The sequence below is a fragment of the Impatiens glandulifera genome, chromosome 1 (genome assembly GCF_907164915.1).
Source record: "Impatiens glandulifera chromosome 1, dImpGla2.1, whole genome shotgun sequence".
Lineage (NCBI taxonomy): Eukaryota > Viridiplantae > Streptophyta > Magnoliopsida > Ericales > Balsaminaceae > Impatiens > Impatiens glandulifera.
Window position 1 is genome coordinate 106,869,759 of NC_061862.1, and position 19,332 is coordinate 106,889,090.

General features: G+C 31.6%; 3 protein-coding genes across 3 annotated transcripts; all 3 read right to left on the reverse strand.

The window, feature by feature from the left end:
- Nucleotides 1–1,810: 1,810 nt before the first annotated feature.
- On the reverse strand, nucleotides 1,811–3,781 carry LOC124919512 (embryogenesis-associated protein EMB8-like). Its single transcript, XM_047459764.1, has 7 exons — nucleotides 3,325–3,781; nucleotides 3,102–3,230; nucleotides 2,802–2,933; nucleotides 2,573–2,715; nucleotides 2,391–2,488; nucleotides 2,130–2,278; nucleotides 1,811–2,046 (listed from the first exon to the last, which is right to left on the reverse strand). The coding sequence occupies exons 1-7, from the start codon at nucleotides 3,718–3,720 to the stop codon at nucleotides 1,906–1,908; spliced, it is 1,188 nt and encodes a 395-aa protein (XP_047315720.1). The 5' UTR covers nucleotides 3,721–3,781; the 3' UTR covers nucleotides 1,811–1,905.
- Nucleotides 3,782–6,485: 2,704 nt separating this feature from the next.
- Nucleotides 6,486–9,432, reverse strand: LOC124939579 (embryogenesis-associated protein EMB8-like; the record flags this gene model as incomplete). Its single annotated transcript, XM_047480043.1, has 7 exons — nucleotides 6,486–6,716; nucleotides 6,808–6,956; nucleotides 7,123–7,220; nucleotides 7,322–7,467; nucleotides 7,554–7,721; nucleotides 8,897–9,025; nucleotides 9,127–9,432. Coding segments are annotated over 7 exons (1,227 nt in total), but the record flags the coding sequence as incomplete, so codon positions are not given.
- Nucleotides 9,433–10,418: 986 nt separating this feature from the next.
- LOC124939590 (embryogenesis-associated protein EMB8-like) lies at nucleotides 10,419–19,085 on the reverse strand. The gene is made up of 7 exons (XM_047480054.1): nucleotides 18,684–19,085; nucleotides 18,461–18,589; nucleotides 11,454–11,585; nucleotides 11,232–11,374; nucleotides 11,048–11,145; nucleotides 10,751–10,899; nucleotides 10,419–10,670 (listed from the first exon to the last, which is right to left on the reverse strand). Exons 1-7 carry the CDS (start codon nucleotides 19,068–19,070, stop codon nucleotides 10,419–10,421), a joined length of 1,290 nt encoding a protein of 429 aa, XP_047336010.1. The 5' UTR covers nucleotides 19,071–19,085.
- Between the last annotated feature and the right edge of the window lie 247 nt (nucleotides 19,086–19,332).

The following is a 19,332-nucleotide window of genomic DNA, read 5'->3' on the forward strand; positions in this document are numbered from 1 at the left end:
CACAACCGAACATAAAGATCAAAGATCTATGTAGAGTTCAGCTAAATGCAAGTGAGAGAAAAACTAAAGTAAAAAGAGAAAAAAATAATTGTGAGAGACATGGTGTCAAGGGAATTCAAGAAGGAATATGTTAGTTTATGCAGTTATGCAACAAAGTTGATGAAGACTAATCTAGGGACGTTAATAAAAATAAAAGTTGCTACAAAGAACTTATATATACTTTGAAGCATATAAATGATGATTATAGGGGGTATGCCAACTAATTATATGAGTCATATTCTTGTTTTAGAAAAATGTACAAAGGACGATTAACTTCTACAATTATGAAAGATTATTATAGACTCTACAATTAAAGAACACACTCGAGTCTCTTGGTTTTCATATTCCATCTATTAAGTGTATTTATAATCTTTACATATTCTAACATTTCAGTTTCTCTTATTTTTTATATAAATTCATACTCTTGTAAATGTAATAACACACTGAAATATATTCTTAATCTACAACAAGTTCTTTCTTAGTTATTTGTCTCAACTTGGTATCAGAGCCATTATTCGGTTTTAACAAACCACTATATTCATGGCCTCTTCTTAATCTTCTTCCACTTCAACCACTCATCTCTTCCACAATCTCACATCCATTAAACTCGATCACCAAAACTTTCTTATTTGGAAATCTCAAATCTTACATACCCTAAAAGGTTATGGCCTCTATCCATATGTTACTGGAACTAATTCTGCCCCTGTAGCCTTTCTCCAAGCCGATGTTGCTGACGAATTTAGTGTCCTTACTCAAAATCCTGCTTTTACTATTTGGGAGGAACAATATCGGAGGATCTTTTCATGGCTTCTCTCCACCCTTTCAGAATCCATCCTAGCCCAAGTGGTTGGTGAATCATGCACTAATCTAAAGTCCTTTGGTCTACTTTAGAACGCACATTCGCCTCTCAATCTCAAGCTCGTCTAATGCAACTTCGTCTTCAACTTCAAACGGTAAAAAAGGGCACACTCCCGATGGCCGAATATTTACAGAAAATAAAATCAATCATCGATAGTCTCGCTAGTGCTGGGCAAAACATATCTCACATGTAATCAAATGTTGAACTCGCATATCTTAGTTTCCTAATTTTTTAATTAGGTGACAACTATCTAGTCGTGAATTTAATTAATATTGAAAAATCTAATAAAGGCTTATGACGACTTCCCATTAAAAAAACTCGTAATTTCCCATAGATTTTATGAAAATGTAAGTTATGGAGTTGTCTATAAAGCCTCGTTTTAAAACTTTAAAATTAATTTCCTCATTTTTTTTCAAAATCAGCATTTAAAAGCGTAACAGATTTTCAAACTTGTTGATTTATTTTTTTTTAAAATCGATCACAATTTTCTTGGATGGCTCATGTTTTTGTCGTTAAATGACTCTAATTTATATCCTATTATGTTAACATTTTAAAAAATACAATATAAAAAAATTTGTTTTATATAATAATAATAAGTTAATATTTAACAATATTAAAAACAATACTTATCATGTGTATAAAAAAAATCGTTATCATGAAGTTAATTTATATATTTTAAGTAAAAATTGAATTATTCAATCATAATAGAACTGACATATTTTTCCATTTGAACTGTTGGAAACAATTTAAATGTTCATAACTATTCTTACCCTCATTAGTTATCATTTTGACATTAAATAGAAATGGAGATTTTTAAATTTAAAATTCATGACAAATCCATTTAATCCTCTAGCATGATTTATAATATAGTTTTTCCTACTTAAGTTATGTTGTGTGCTTCAACAAGTTAATAATAGTTGAATCATCCAAACATACTATAAATAGGAAGAGTTGATGTCCTAAAAGAATGAAAAACAAAACAATGATCCAAATCCACAACATCAGCCTTAGTTTCCGTTTTCCAAATGTACCAAAAAATCCATTACCACGGAATTGGTCCATGGAGCTCCCAAAGGGCCTTCACTGCCAGCAATCCATCCCAAATGCCCGCCTTGTGGCGTAACAATCAGCATACAATTCGGGTTTTCCTGGGATAAATTGGACAACAACACACCTATGAGGATTAATTTTCTTGAGGCAGACATAAAACATGTCCCAATTTTAAACCTACATTAATATCTTCGAAAGGGATTCCCCTGTACGGAGCAATTGGATCATTCGCTGCCTGTATGCAAAGCAAAGGCGTGCGTACATATTTAATACAATCCGAACTACTCGAGTTCAAATAGTAATCATCCGCCGATTTAAAACCAAATGAAACTGCAAAACATAAAATGAATCCAATTGGAACATATTAGGAACTGTATGAGAAACAGTCAATAAATTCATGAATTTGTGTCTCGATAAGTTTTATATGCTCAATCTTGATTACCTCTTGTTAATCCCTCGTCAAATTCTTTAACAGTTCTCGCGTTTGCTGCCATAGCGATATCATATTCACCACCCATGTCTTCAAAGAGTAAAGCATGTCTAGAGAATTTGTTTTTATTATTAATAGAATCAAATAAGAAAGTTAAACACCAACAAAAAAAATACTAGCTTTAGCTGTATTACTTCTTAAATATTTTGCACAAAGAATTTGCAAGAGCTTTGTCATAAATCTTATTAAATCCCTTGCGAAAATCCTCATCTGCAATGACTAAATTAAAAGGATTACACAATGATACTGCACCAGAGAGATGGATTCCATCTGTTTCCTGAAAATTATTGAGAAAATATCACCCAAATGAATCAGTTCATATCAGGGTGGATTGAAATTGTCATCCTTAATCGAATTCATTACCCGACCCAAGTATCGAACAAGAATATTTGCTCCTAGAGACCAACCAACAGCATATAAATTCGATTCGGAGTATCGGTTACCAACATGATCCACTACTTGACGAAGATCTTCTATAAATGAAGCTGAATAGAACTGCATATCAACAAGTGTTATGAAACATAAAAAACAACCTTAAATGTGAGTAACTTTCAATTGAATCATGAAGAAACAACCAAATATGATCGTATGGGATCCCCTCAACAATGTCATTACATAGAATTAATCTAAAAACCGATTTTCAAAAAAGATTTCTCAAAATACCTGAGGAGTGATGACAGGACTGTCTGCACAACCACGGCTGTTGAAGACAACAACTCTCCAGCCATTGTTTCTTGCTGTCATCAGCATATGTCTTACATAAGAATCACCACTTCCTCCGGTAAGACCTGGCTGCAAAACTTACATTCATACATACAGATCAATCAAACTAAAAATTACTGATTAAAGATTCAAACTTTAAATATTATCTGAATAGAGAGCTGACCAGCAAAATCAGGGTAGGGGAATTAGAGGGTAAACGAAGATCGTCTCCAGAAACCCAATCTAGTGAAACGACCCCGCCATCCTTCATCCGGAGACACTCACGCCGGAATCTAACGTCGGGGATATTTCTGAAGAAAGAGGCGAAGATGGTTTCTATGTGACGGTTCCATCCGATGACAGGATAAGGTTTGTACGCGTCGGTTAGAATCTTCAGGGCAGGAAGGAATGAATTGGTGGCTCCGCCTAGAATTTCCAGTGATGGGTGGGGCTTGATCGAATCTGGCATTATTGAGGAGGCGGAAGCAATTGGTTGTACAGAAAAGGAGGGAAGAAACGGGCGACGGTGGTTGTGGATGGATCTGATTGTGGCTGCGGAGCCTAGGCAGGCTCTGGCCATAAGTTGTGGCTGCGGCTGTAGATAATGGTCTCTCTCTCAGTGTAGTTTTGGACTGAAAGATATTGAAAATAGTACAGCAAATAATGTGGATTTTAGAAAAATGTCTTAGTCAGTATGATCTATAGTTAGGTGATTTTATTCATGAACTTAAAAATTATATATAAAATAAATATAAGTTTTATCTTTTTATAAATTAGATAAAAAAAAAATTGATTTATTATATTAATAAGTTTTAAAAAAATTAAGGAATATTGTCGTTTACGGTAAAAATAAATTTTATTTTTATTTTTCGGAGTGGGTTTTGCCCACCGAACATTTACATAAATCTGTCTATAGTCTTATAAGGATGGATAAGAATTACAAGATACTTAAATTTCATAAAAATTTAAATTATCCTAACAATATATTTTAAAAGACAATACATTGAAAAATTATATAATTCAAGCACTATTTTTTAATTAATTTGAATTATTTATAAGTTAAAAATGGATAAGGTTGAACTATTGACAATTAGTACTTTTATTTTTCTGAAAATATATAATAATTTAATAAAAGAAAATTTAATTTTAATTGTTTCAACTAGATAGTTAATATATAGAGAGAGACTTTTCTAATTAAGGATCCACAAGTATAGAATTCAAATAAAGGAACAATTATACTTAGTAATTTTTAAGGATATCAATCAAATTTGTTTGTTACTTTTATTGGTAATGTTGTCTTTCAAATTTATAAGTTCTACAAATAATTCATTCTCATCCATGTGTTTTTGTTGGTTGAATTACAATAACAAAAATAAATTAGTACAATGCTTAATTACATGTTTTGACCAAAATTTTGAATTTTACATAGAAATTAAAACTCGTATAAAAAATTGTGTATATGTACTCATCTCTTTTAAAATTTTCTTTAAAATGGAAGGATCTTTAGTCTTTTATTTCCTTAGAATATAATGGATTTCCAGTTGAGTAATAAGTCAATTGATTTTCTCTATGTTGATTGATGGCCATGGGGGACACAAATAAAAAATGAGTATACCTCTATTTGGGATAATTCTCGTTACGTTACAAAATAATCTAACATGTTAGCTATTTTATTTTGAATAATTCTAATTTATCAATTTCATAAAATTTAAAATATCACTTAAGGTATCTTCAATTTATATATTAATGACAAATACGTTGATAAATTTGATTTCACATTAGATTACATTATTTTGCATTATATAAAAGATGACATTTGCAAAGTTATTTATTATACATAAATTTCAGCAATCTCCCACTAGATTATGTATGTACATAAAAAAATGTGTCAATCATAATGCGCTCAATGTTCTATGTTATCTCAATCGTATATTGTATAAACAATTTTATCAATTAATTGTATCATTATAAGATCAAAGAGCTCGTCGTTGTATTTAATCAAATCTAGATCCAAGAGTGATTAATCATATAAATCAATTTAATTAATTAACAAATCATATCATGAATGTGAAGTATAAAAATTTCATGTACGGTAATTTATTCATATCAATTTTCAACTGATCCAACTTAATACTTAAGTGAGATATATACTTTAAGCTCATATATCATATAACAACAATGTAATATAAACTCCCACTTAAACCTTAAACTAAAGATCCTCAAATAGCGAAATAGCCATGTGAGTTGTGTGCTCATAAAAGTTTTGGGTACTAAGCCTTTTGTAAGAGAATCATACCATGGAGTTTGTTCCTATATATTATAGACTGGAGTTTGTTCCTATATATTATAGGCTTAATTGTCTATTATGTACTTTTTCTTAACAACAAGAAATTTAATGTCAATAAATTTTGATTTTATTGTACTTCTATTGTTATTGAAATATAATACAAAATGTTTAAATTATTTGTGACAAGCAGTATATCATCCTTATAAAAAAAATTTACTCTCAATAAATTTTTGATACACATATTCATCAACGGAATTTACCTCAAAACTAAATGAGAGGATAACTTCATTTAAATTTGTGATATCATTTCGAGAAGTCAGTTTGAGCTCATAAATTGTTTTTTTCTCAATTTACATATAGATTGGTTCTTCAATTTCTCCATTGAGAAATGTCGTCTTGACATCATTTGGTGAAGCTCCATATCAAATTGTGCCAGAATGTCATGATTGTTCTAAATGAGTCTTTTGATAATACCTTATATTTGTCAACATTACTTTTTAAATCTCGTTTTTTTTCTTCTAGCATATGTTAGAAGCTTATAAGGTCATCTTCCATCATACAACATCTATCATTTTTTTTCTTTGATCATCTTAGAATTAGAATGCAGAACTTAAACACTAACTCAAATTTAATTTGAAGAATTTATACTTTACAAGTTAAAAGGTAACAAATCAATAAAAAAAAATGGTCAGGGTAATAGAAAATAAAAAGTCTGTGAATAAAATTAAACAAACGGGAAGATCTTAGCTTTAATTTAATGGGAAGTTTAGGGTAAAAAATGAAAAATATAGGATTTTTTTTGAATTTTTTTTAGTTTCTCCAAATGTTTATCATCATCAAAATGCATTTTTTTTTTCTTTTTTCTTTCTTTCCAGATTGACCTAATCCTACAGAAATTATATAAATACGAATAATATATCCCTTGAAATATGGAAATAGAACTAACAATGATGATGCATCACATTTTCTTTTCTATTTATAGAGAGTCAAAGATTTATTGAAAGTGAAACAACAACAAACAACATGGAAGCATTAAAATAGTATCTCATTTCTCTTCATCATTTATGAATCACATCCACAACTAAACTTCCAATATTTGAACCATCCTCTTTTACCTCGGTTTCATTCCTTCTAGAAACATCAGCCTTAGAATTTCCATTTACCAAATGTACCAAGAAATCCATGACGGCGGAATCGGTCCATGGAGCTCCGAAAGGGGCTTCGCTGCCCGCAATCCATCCCAAATGTCCGCCTTTTGGTGTAACAATCAGCATACAGTTCGGGTTTTCCTGGGACAAACACATATGATGATTTGCGCATATTTACTTTTGACATACATAAACAAGTCCCATGTTAAATTAAAGTTGTTAAACATTCTACCTTGATATCTTCGAAAGGGATTGCCCTGTACGGAGCAATTGGATCATTCGCTGCTTGTATACAGAGTAAAGGTGTGCGTACATATTTAATACAATCTGAACTGCTCGATTTGAAATAGTATTCATCCGCCGATTTAAAACCAAAAGAAACTGCATAAGACATGAATAAAAAAATAAATGTGTGTCAAACCGTGATCTAATATGGATGACACACAATATCCAAATAAATTAAGGACGATTTCTCATATAAATTTGGATTCAAACTATGAGATTCAGAAAGTGTTTCCAACATGAAGTTGCAATCGGGATTAATTACCTCTCGTTAATCCCTCGTCAAAATCTCTAACAGTTGTCGCGTTTGCTGCCATGGGGATGTTATATTCGCCTCCCATATCTTCAAAGAGTGAAGCGTGTCTATAGAAAAAAAAAATCATGAATTTTATTTTATAAAAGTTAAACACCAAAAAGAAAATTAGCTTTATCAATTAATGATATGATTTGATATGATTTATTACTTCTTAAATATATTGCATAATGAATTTGCAAGATTTTTGTTATAAATGTTATTAAATCCCTTGGTAAGATCCTCATTTGCCATGACACAATTGAAAGGATTACACAAGGATACAGCACCAGAGATGGGGATTTCATCATCTGTTTCCTGAAAAATGACATTATAAATATATATTAATATCATGCTACAACTAATCATAAAAAAAAGAACACCCCAAACAAAAAATTCACTACTAATTTGAAATTGTCATCGCGAATCAAATTCATTACCTGACCCAAGTAACGAACTAGAATATTTGCTCCCAGGGACCAAGCAACCGCATATAAATTTGATTCAGGGTATCGGCTACCAACATGAGCCACTACTTCGCGAAGATCATCTATAAATGAAGCTGAATAGAACTGCATGCATATCAACAATTAAGGCGTAAATTGTTCGATTTTGTTGATTTATAATTTCTATACCACAGGTCCACAATGCAATGCTAAATCGTTTTCATAAATCTCAAAACGTCGATTTCAATTTATTCAATTGGTTTTATCTTATATATAATTATTTTGAAGAGAAAATAAAATAAATCAACTAAAAATCGACTTCATCAAACAATAAAAAAAACAAAAACTAATATTTGAGGGATGTAGAGAGATTTCAAAATTATATACTTAACAAATGTTGTTATTTAGTTATTAGGCATTCAAACCAATTCATATTAAATTTAAAATCATGATTTAAAAATTTATATACTTAGATTTTCTAACATTAACTCTTCTAAAATTAGTTTAGAAACATGTTAGAATTCTTAGAATTATTAAAATTATATTTTTAGATATCAGCACATTATCAAACTCCAATATTTAATTATCAAAATTGATGAAGTTTGAGATATTAATTTTTTTTATAGAACAAGGCTGTCAAAATCGAAAATTTACGTAAAATCGTTAGCTAATTGTAAACTCGTAAAATTTAGAGTTTACGTGAAATTGTAAAAATTTAATTTTAAAAAGAAAATAGTTATATATTATTATTATTTATATATATAATTAAGTATTTTATACTAACTAATTTTAAAAAATTATATATTTTAATATAAAATTAATTAAAATTTAATAATAAGTAAATAACAATATAAAAAAATTTACTTATAAAATTAATTATTTTAAACAAATAATAACATTATTTTTATTTTTTAAATATAAAATTAATTTTTTTGAGGTAAAATCGTATAAAATCGTAAAATCGAAATTATTTATAAACGTGTAAACTCGTAAAATCTTATTATCATAAATTTAAAATCATAAAGGTTTACCTATTTAAGAGTTTATCTATTTAAGAGTTTACCTATAATCAAAATCGTTACATAATGTGAAATATTAAAATCTTAAAATTTTAAGAGTTAACTCGAGATTTTAACCGACTTGGTATAGACACAATAAATATTTAATAAATAATTCTTTTTTAGTAATCACAATTAGAGCCTAAATAATCTAAACATAAAACATTTCACACCCTTCGCATCACTACATTCATTACTAAAAAATACTTAGAAAAAATAGTTAAATCTGTAATAAAAAAATACCTGAGGAGTAATGACAGGACTATTTGCACAGCCTCGGCTATTAAAGACAACAACTCTGAAACCTCTGTTTCTTGCTCTTACCAACATATGTCTTACATAAGTATCATCACTTCCACCGACAAGACCTGGCTGGAAAAACAATCAAACATAATTTTATTCTCTAGAAATTGAACCCATCATCAAGAATTAATCAAACATATATAAACCCATATCATCATATATACTCATACCAGTAAAATCAGGATAGGGGTATCAGAGTTAAACCGAAGATTGTCTCCAGATACCCAATCCAGTGAAACCACGCCGCCATCCTTCACCCTGAGATAGTCACGCTGGAATTTAACGGCGGGGAGATTCCGGAAGTGAGCGGCGAAGATGGTTTCTATGTGGCGGTTCCATCCGATTATAGGATAGGGTTCATAGGCGCTGGTTAGAATCTTCATCCCTGGAAAGAATGAATTGGTACCTCCGCCGATAACTTCTAGTGATGGATGGGGCTTCATGGAATCTTCCATTGTTGAAGAAGAAACGATGGATCATGGAGGAAGGGTAGGAAGAAAGAAAGAAAGAAACAGGCGGATTTATTGAGTAGTTTTGGACTGATGCATGAAAATGCAAACATGAAACGTGGATCATATATAGACCCACCGCCCTCCTTTGTTGGCCACATCATTAATCTTTCATCAACCACATCATTAATCTTTCATCAACAATTAAACCATGAAATAAGATCATATATTTTCTTTATATTATAATCTTGTAATGAAAAGCTGGAGTTGAATTTATTTATTACAAAATAAATCTATACATTTTTTAAATGGCACACATGGGTTTGAATTTGAAAATTCGGTTTGTTCATGACATTTGAATTTTGAATTGTGTCATTAAAAAATAAGTTTTTTTAAGTGACTTTTTACGAATTAGAAAAATTAAGTCTTTCTATTCTATTCTATTGTAAATTTAATGTTATTTATAGACATTTTAGATGTATTTATTTTTAAAATAAAGTAATTTTTTAAGTCTACTCATTTCAATTTGTTAAGAGTTGTTGATCTGAAAAAAGATTTAAAAAAAAATAATAGATAGATTTGGTATTTATCTTTTACACAATTTTAAAAACGACATAAATTTGTGATCAGTCTATCAAATTTGATTTTATTTGTGTTTTAAATTGAATATTTTTTAAATATATATGTGTTTTAAACTATCGAATAAAGTTTTAATGCCTTAATAAGTTGAAATATTTAAAAAAAAATGTTATTTTAAAATGTGATAAACTAATTAAAAAATGAAATGTATACGCTCGTTCGTTTAAGAAAAAGCATTCGAACCTCAAACGACACAATTTAAAGATATTGAAAAAATTCGCCATTATTTATGGACTATTTAAAAAAAATACATGTATTTTCATCCAGGCAAAGACACTTACAATTTAGCATGAAACAAATATTGTGACAATATTTTTTCTATATTGAACACTGAAATATAAATTTTGGTTCTGGATTCATATCCACGACCACAACTAAACATCAAATATGCGAAAGCCCTCCTCTTTCGAATCGATTCCATTGCTTCTAGAAGCATCACTCTCTTTCGAATCGATTCCATTGCTTCTAGAAGCATCACACTTAGAGTTTTCATTTTCCAAATGTACCAAAAAATCCATAACGACAGAATTGGTCCATGGAGCTCCCAAAGGGGATTTACTACCTGCTGCCATCCATCCCAAATGCCCCCCTTTTGGGGTAACAATCAGCATACAGTTTTGGTTTTCCTGGGACAGACATGCGAATTTGTTTGAGACCAATATAGATATGTCATCATGTTAAACTAACATTGTTAAACACATCCTACCTTTATATCTTCAAAAGGGATTGCCCTATAAGGAGCAATTGGATCATTCGCTGCTTGTATGCAGAGCAAAGGCGTGCGCACATATTTAATACAATCTGAACTGCTCGAGTTGAAATAGTAATCGTCCGCCGATTCAAAACCAAAAGCAACTGTAAAACATGGTATATTTTTTAAAGACAAATAAAAGAGAAACCAACATAAAATTCGAAATTTGTATGAATAAGTTTTATTTTCAAACATGATCTAATCAAAATATGGATCCTGAAGTGTTTCTAAATGGTTTATAATCGGGATTACCTCTTGTTATTCCTTCGTCAAATTCTCTAACGGTTCTTGCGTGTGCTGCCATAGGGATATTATATTCACCGCCGATGCCTTCAAAGAGTGAAGCATGTCTAGAGGAAAAAAACAAATTTCTTGTAAAATAAGAAAAGTTAAACACAAAAAAATATACTAGTTTATCAAATGATATGATTATTACTTCTTAAATATTTTGCACAAACCATTTGCAAGAGCTTTGCTATAAATCTTATTAAATCCCTTCCGAAAATCCTCATTTGCTATGACTAAATCGAAAGGATTACACAATGATACAGCACCCGAGAGAGGGATTTCATCTGTTTCCTGAAAATTATAATTGAAAATTTATAATGGTGTCTAAATACCGATATTTGAAATTGTCATCCCTATTCAGATTTCTTACCTGACCCAAGTATCGAACTAGAATATTTGCTCCGACAGACCATCCGATTGCATATAAATTCGAATCGGGGTATCGACTACCAACATGAACCACTACTTCGCGAATATCTTCTATAAATGAAGCTGAATAGAACTGCATACCAGCAAGTGTTATGAATTTTAACAAAGAAAAGGAATAAAACAATCTTCATGTACATCATAATAATGGTCAATTTAACTTATCTAATTTTGATAAATTGACTGTTTGTATTATTTTAACAATCCTTAACTTATTTATATATATAATTCTCATTTAATCATCTATTATGACGGGTAAGACTCTTCTTCTTTCACAAGAAGTCGTGAATTATTCTCCGATCACCTTTAAATTAGATCATAACAACTACCTCCAATGAAAAATTCCGTCAAAATGTCAAGATGAACATTCGAGATATAGAAAACTAGCTAGTTTTCCTTATTGGAACTGCCAAATTCGAAGATCTCACCTATAGTATGGGACATCAACAATAGTCTCACCATGTCGTGGCTTTGTAAACTCCATGATAACCAAGATGACTAAAATTTTGATTGAGTATAAAACCGCAAAGATATTTTGGACACCGCTAAACGAATCTACTCCTTAAATGATAACAACCTCGCCACAAGAGTTCTAGAAAACGGATTAGCTTACATAAAGCCTAACATTTGTTTACCTAAATGTTCTTTATGTTCCATCTAAATAGTTGTGAATTTCAAAATACGAGAATAAAGAGGACGATTGGTCAGGTGATCTACATCTTGCAACATAGTCTAACTACAGAGAATACCTTATTTTTTATCCCGATTTATAATTTTAAAATAATTATGCATCAACGAAATTATTTTCTAAACATTCTTATACAGACTCATTGCACGAGATTAAAATAAATAATTAATTTAGTAACGATGTTGTATCATTTAAATTCTAAAATAATTAAAATTCACTATTTTCAAATAAAATCTGAAAAGTACAAACAAATAAGTACATAAATAGGCTAAATGAAATACATGTCTATTAATTAATATTATGTTTGTTAGGATTTTGATCCCTAAATATGACCGTCAACGATATGTAATATTAAAAAAAAAAAACACAAAAAACACAGATTTATAATGGTTCACTCAAAAGAGCTACGTCCACTTCAGCCGTTACCAGATTTCACTATGAAGAAAAAGAAATAAAGAGTTTTTGTTTAACACTTTATCTCTCTATAATTTAAAATTGCGACCCAAACGCAGTCATATGCGCCCATTACACCCCGCGTCCAGGGGACAAAATGATGTTATTTCTCCTATGGCTACATCTTATTACTCGCGACGTTGACTAGTGGGCCAAATTGAGTTATTCAATAAGGGAAATGACAATGATGACACTGTGATCATTTCCTTAGTCCTCTATGGTCACGATTACTAGCGTAAATAATTCGACGGATTAAGTGATTGCCCAACAAGAGCTCTTCATTGAAATTGTAGGTGTAGGGTGGCACCTTCAAAAGGTTGTTCCTCGTAAAGGAGGAGAGAGCTCAAAGAAAATTAGCCATTGATGAAGCTATGCTTTTAGATTTTTTTAAACTTTGTAAACGAGGAAGCTATGACGGTGCTAAGGAACCAAAAAGTTTCCTTAAGTTCATAGAAAAGATTTACAATCAATTTTAAGCCTCCAATGAACAAAGTTCTTGAGGATGTGTTGGTTAGGAATGGTTCTTGAGTTAGAAAGATTCGCATGATTAGATAAAGAGCTTCCGACAGTTGTTGAAGTGTGGTCTTTATCTCCCTAAATTACGCAAGGGAGGCCGTTTATGGTGTCATGTTTTTTATTCTGTCATTTTATGGCTTGTGAAACGACTAGTTTTGAGATATCTCTTTCTTATATGGCTTGTGAAACGACTAGTTTTGAGATATCTCTTTCTTATAGCCGTAACGATGAATTGTAGACGAGAAGATGTTTAAAGAAAGATAAGACATGAGTGTTTAATGAATTGTAGACGATAAGATGTTTAGAGAAAGATAAGACATGGGTGTTTAATAGTTTTACAATCTATACGAAACATATGCAAACAAATGAATCTTAAAAAACATCTCTTTTCAATTCTGTTTTTATTTAACAAGGCCCTTGCTTTGTTCCTTGATTGAGTGCACAATGCGGCTTGTCGTGCAAACTTGTGATGCACGGATAAAGTTGATGAAAATCTTTGGTTGATGGGAATATCCATAACTAACACATTACCATCGAAGGTTGGCATAATGTCCCAACTAAATTATTTGAAAAGTTGAATGTGTAATAAGAAGTAGCCCTCTCTACTCCCCAAAGTGTGATTATAGGTTTTTCATCCATTAGATTAGTCATCTTATGGATAAAGTACTATGGAGTAGATCTTGGATCGGAGCATCATCTGATATGGTGGACTTTGGTTTGGTCAACTTCATCCTCCAGTTCATGCATTTGAGCTTGTTCAATAGCCACATATAAAGTACTGTAGCCTCTTTTGGTCATGATTGTAGTTTAATATGACTCACTTAGGCCTTGAACATTTTTGCTAGAATGAGACTCTCTTTTACTGTGGTAAACAAATTTCAAAATTTTGGAAGATCGTTTATCATTGAACGGTGCTAAGAAGAAATGAGCTAACCGAAATGGTTAAGATCATTATGAAAAAGTTGTAGAACATATAAATCTTTCTCTCTTTCACCACTAAGTTGTTCCATTTTTGTAGGTCCATCATAGCTTTTTTTTTTAAACAAAGTCTCTATAGTATTTTGGAGTTTCTGCTAGTGAGACCGAATGGATAATTGTCTCATTTTTTCAAATAGTAAGTCAATTCCAAAACTTTAAAAAATAATTTAAAGTTAGATGGAGCTAAACAGAAATGAGCTAACAATACAATGTCATTATGATTATGAAAGAGTTGTAGAAAATAGAAATCAGTCCCTTTTTCACCACCAAGTTACTTCATTTTTTTAGATCAATTGTAACTTTCTTTAACAAATTCTCTTACTATTAAAAATGGTTATGGTTGACTTAAAAAATGGAACAACTTAGTGGTGAAAGAAGGAAATATTCATATGTTCTACAACTCTTCATCACCGTGTTGTTAGCTCATTTCTTTTCAACATCATACAATGATAAATTCTCTCCCAAAGTTTTGAAAATGACTTAACCACAATAAAGGAGGCAAATACTCATACGGTATCATTCTAGCAAAATCACTCATGGGCATAAGCGAGTAATATCAATCTACAACCATATACTCTATGTGTGATTATTGGACAAGCTTAAATGTATTTTACAATTGCCTCCAATGTACCACTAATCCAAGAGCTACTCTCATGTACTCATTTCATAGTAGGATAACTTATATAGTGGATGACAAATTTATAATCATACTTCTAGTTTTGGGACTGAAAATGCTACTTTTATTACACATACGATTTGTTCAAAATTTGTTCGGGACATTACGCCACGTTTCAACGGTAATGTGTTAGCTATGGATATGGCCATAGATTACAAGATCTACGTCAACTAAATGGAACCATGGTCAAAAGATGAGAATGCGACAAAAATGGTTAATTTCTTGGTGAACGTGATAGAAGAGGGCGAGCAAAACAAAATGAAGAGGCAAGAAGGCACAGAAGAGCTGAAACCAGCCCAAGGAAAGCATAGCCTAGTTTTATCTTGTGTAATGTAATTGATGTATTTCTTATTTTGAAAGAGTAATAATAGGAGTAACCAAACATTTGCAAGAATTACTTGTCATTATCCACCTCACCCTAAAAATAGTGTATTAGTTTCTCTTTCTTTATTCATTATTTATCGTTCTCTTCATCTTTCATTCATTATTTATAGATAGGATCGATAAAATACATAAATATATATACATAAAATTATAAATTGTAGAACAATTAATTCTAAAAGTCCAAAGAGAATGTTTGATTTATTATGTTTTGTGATGGTTTATTACTCATTAAATTATTTTTACTCTAAATTATATTTAGTTTTTAATTTATAATTTGGACATATTAATTTAGGTATATTTATCAAATATAATATATATATATATATATTATATATTTTGTAATTAGAGATTAATTTGTTTAATTTATTCTTTTTATTATTATTTATTTTCAAAATACATTAATAAATACATTAATTAATACAAATACATGGATATATATTTTAAAATTAGTGAAAATAAAAGAGTAAAGAAAAAATATAGAAAAAGAGAGCGAAAAAAATTGAGTGAAGAGAAAGAAATTAATAAACATTATATTTTTATAGTGTCTATATGTTGCCCCTCATTATTTTTCTTGAGGAGACTATGAGAATAGTGAATAAATGTAATGTGAAAAAACAATATTTTATGATTTTTATCAACTGCCAGATCGCCTCACGCCCTAACTTGCTCTACTTAATGAAAGAATAGTTTGAAATTGGTCAAATCTTCAAATAATTTTTCACTTTAATCCAAAATCAATTCCAAACTACCATCCAAGCCTTCAAACGGATAATGTCTGTGAATTCTTATCTTTCAACCTCGACGACTTCCTAAAGGGCTTCCTAAAATTAAAAGACATTATTCACCTTAGCTTTTGTTTTGATACTCCAAACAAAATTGAGAACGAAAAAAACGTTATCTCTTCAATGTAGCCCGATCTCTCCTATTTGAATTCAATGCCCCCAAAATATGCTAGAACAATGCCATATCAACAATTGTTTATCTTAGGGCTGACAATTTTAGACACGACACGAAAACACGATCCGGACCGAACACGAAAAAATCAGGTTAAGGTCTTATATTTTTTTTGTTCGTGTCAAAATCAGGTCTATCTGTTTAACCTGATTAATAAATATGTCAAAATCGGGTCGACATGACCAAAAGTAGACCCGATAACCTGTTTACAAGTTTTTTTTTGTTGAGTTTTGTGTTATTTTTTCTTAGTCACTCACTCATTTTTTTTTGTAAAATTTTGTATAAGTGAATTTGTGATTTAACTTTATTTTTATTTTGTATTAATGTCATTTTAATTTGAAATAGAGAGATATGAATTAATCATATCGGGTTTGGTTTGAGTCAAGTAAATCGGATCAAACAGGTCAGGTTCAGATCAAACACAAATAAACAGGTCAGGTTCATGTTAGAGATTTTTTACCCGAATTATTAAACAGGTCAGGTTTATGTTAGAATCGTTGAACCCGTTAACCTGTGAACTCGAACCCGCCAACCTGAAACTTACCTAAATTGCCATCCCTAGATTATCTTATCAACGGTGTGACATCCAACATTCTCAAATTCCAAAGCTCAATTAAACTCTCTTTAAAACATTTTAATTCCAAAATCGTATCTTAACACATTCCCACAAAAAAATTTAAATGCATCTCCTTTGTCCATAACCAGAACAAATTAACCCTCGAGCCACTAAATGCATCTTTCTCGAATCCTCAGAAAATTAGAAATGATTGAGATGTTTACTTCTCTCACTCCAAAAATTTATTCTACTCCATGAATGTCTCATTCTTTGAAGACAAACTCTTTTACCACCATGGTGAATGAGAGAATCTCAATCATCTTCAACATGGTAGTCCTCCCGAAGACATCTACCCTCCTACCTTATACTTTACCCAAATCAGTACATGAATCTACAACCACACCACCTTCGACCGAACCTACATCCAAATCCACATACTTTCGCATCAATCCCACCTCCACAACCACCTTCTCCGAAAAAAGAGAACAATTTTACGCTCGACGAAAAAAAAACTTGCATCCGTCTATAAATCCTCCTTGGACCCAAGTCCAACAGAAATTTCCAGTACAATAGTTAATCATGATATTCAAAAAAACTTACTTATTTCTCTTAGAAAGGGGGTTCATTCATGCACCAATCACCCGATTTCAAAATTTGTTTCATACAAAAGTCTATTGAATTCATATCGGGCATACATTGCCGACTACATCCAATCACAAAGCCCCTCCAATAAACATAATGGAAATGTGTCGTCAATGAGGAGATTGACAATGGAAATGTGTCGTCAATACTTCATTGACGCATTTCTAAAGAATCAAATGTGGCCCCTTTGTGAACTTCCAAAAGGAAAATAGTTCATCGGATGCAAATGGATATTCAAGACGAAACACAACTTCAGAGGAAGTGTCGAAATTAACAAAACTCGTCTACTCACCACTCTCAATCATATGGATAGACTACTCAGACACCTTTACACATGTGACAAAACTCTACTCACCACTCTCAATCACATGGATAGACTACTTAGACACCTTTACACATGTGGCAAAACTCAACACCATCCATATACTCCCTTGCATCTAACAAAAGTCGGGAACTTCACCAACTCGACATTAAAAACCTCTTTCTAAATGAGAACTTGAATAAGAAGTCTCTTAGTGCTTTACCCAATAAAGTTTGTTGATTAACACAATCACCGAAGGCATAATTTGAAAAATTCTCAATTTCTATCATTGAGAATGACTTCTCTCAATGTCAATTGGATCACACTATGTTTCCAAAGATTGATCATAATAAAAAGACCACAATCCTCATTGTTTGAGGATTGTGCAGGTTGATGATATTATTATAATCGGCAACAATGAAGGAGATATTTGAATTTGAAAGAACTCATCACAAGAAGGTTTGATACCATATATCTTGCTCAAGATTTTATTAGGGATGGAACTTGCTCGATAAAAGAAGGGGTCATGGATGACATTATCAAAGAAGGCATGCTTGAATGTAAGCCTGCCAACACAAATTTTTTTTACTAAATTGAACTAAAACAAAGGGTCCATGTCAAAGGGTCAATGTCAAGACCCACAAAGAGAGGCATGGTGAAGAGTCTTCAGAGTGATGTCTGAGAAATTGATGTTTAAGTGTTAAAAATGTACGACAATGGAGTTTCTTGTTTTGTAATTGACTTTATCTTCCATTTATTTGAAATAAAACCGACTTTCAAACAAGATAAACATTAAAAATTACCTGAGGGGTGATGACAGGACTGTTTGCACACCCACGGCTGTTGAAGACAACAACTCTCCAACCATTGTTTCTTGCAGTTACAAGCATATGCCTTACATAAGAATCCCCACTCCCTCCGGTAAGACCTGGCTGCAAAACTTACATCCGTAAATACATATCCATTAATCTATCAATTACTGATTGAATAGTCAAACTTTAAATATTATCTGAATAGAGAGCTGACCAGCAAAATCAGGGTAGGGGAATTAAAGGGTAAACGAAGATCGTCTCCAGAAACCCAATCAAGTGAAACGACACCACCATCCTTCATCTGGACACACTCGCGACGGAATCTAACATCTGGAAGATACCGGAACAAAGAGGCGAAGATGGTCTCAACGTGGCGGTTCCATCCGATGAAAGGATACGGTTTGTAGGCGCTGGTTAGAATCTTCAGTGCCGGAAGGAATGAATCGGTGGCTCCACCAACAATTTCAAGTGATCGGTGGGGCTTGACGGAATTTGGCATAATTGAAGAGGAGGAGACGATTTCTTCAACGGCCAAGGAGGGAGGTAGCGGGCAACGGTGGTTGCGGATGAATCTGATTGAGCCTAAGCAGGCTCTGGCCATATGTAGGAAGAGTATTCTCCCTCTTAAGGCATCGAAAATGACGACAGAAAACGGGAATCAGAAAAAGCCACCGCCCACCGCCCTCCTTTACACGCCTCATTATGGATCCGGGTTAACCCGGACTGAACCCATGTAGTATTTGATCATTTGGATCATTCACTTAAGCAATTCAACCTCCAGAAAACATCCAATTTAGCGGTAATTGAGTCAAACGATGTGGAGTTTAAGAAATTTTAGATTAGTCAAATCTCTTCTCAACAAA

Bases quoted from the DNA above. Each gene is read 5' to 3' on its own strand.
- LOC124919512 (XM_047459764.1), bottom strand. From the start codon at position 3,720: ATGGCCAGAGCCTGCCTAGGCTCCGCAGCCACAATCAGATCCATCCAC. The intron at 2,934-3,101 runs GTATTTTGAGAA...GTTGATATGCAG, and splicing joins GTCCTGTCATCACTCCTCAG to TTCTATTCAGCTTCATTTAT. The intron at 2,047-2,129 runs GTAGGTTTAAAA...AATTTATCCCAG, and splicing joins TCCCTTTCGAAGATATTAAT to GAAAACCCGAATTGTATGCT.
- LOC124939590 (XM_047480054.1), bottom strand. From the start codon at position 19,070: ATGGCCAGAGCCTGCTTAGGCTCAATCAGATTCATCCGCAACCACCGT. The intron at 11,586-18,460 runs GTAATTTTTAAT...GCTGGTATGCAG, and splicing joins GTCCTGTCATCACCCCTCAG to TTCTATTCAGCTTCATTTAT. The intron at 11,146-11,231 runs GTAATAATCATA...TTTTTCCTCTAG, and splicing joins TTGTGCAAAATATTTAAGAA to ACATGCTTCACTCTTTGAAG.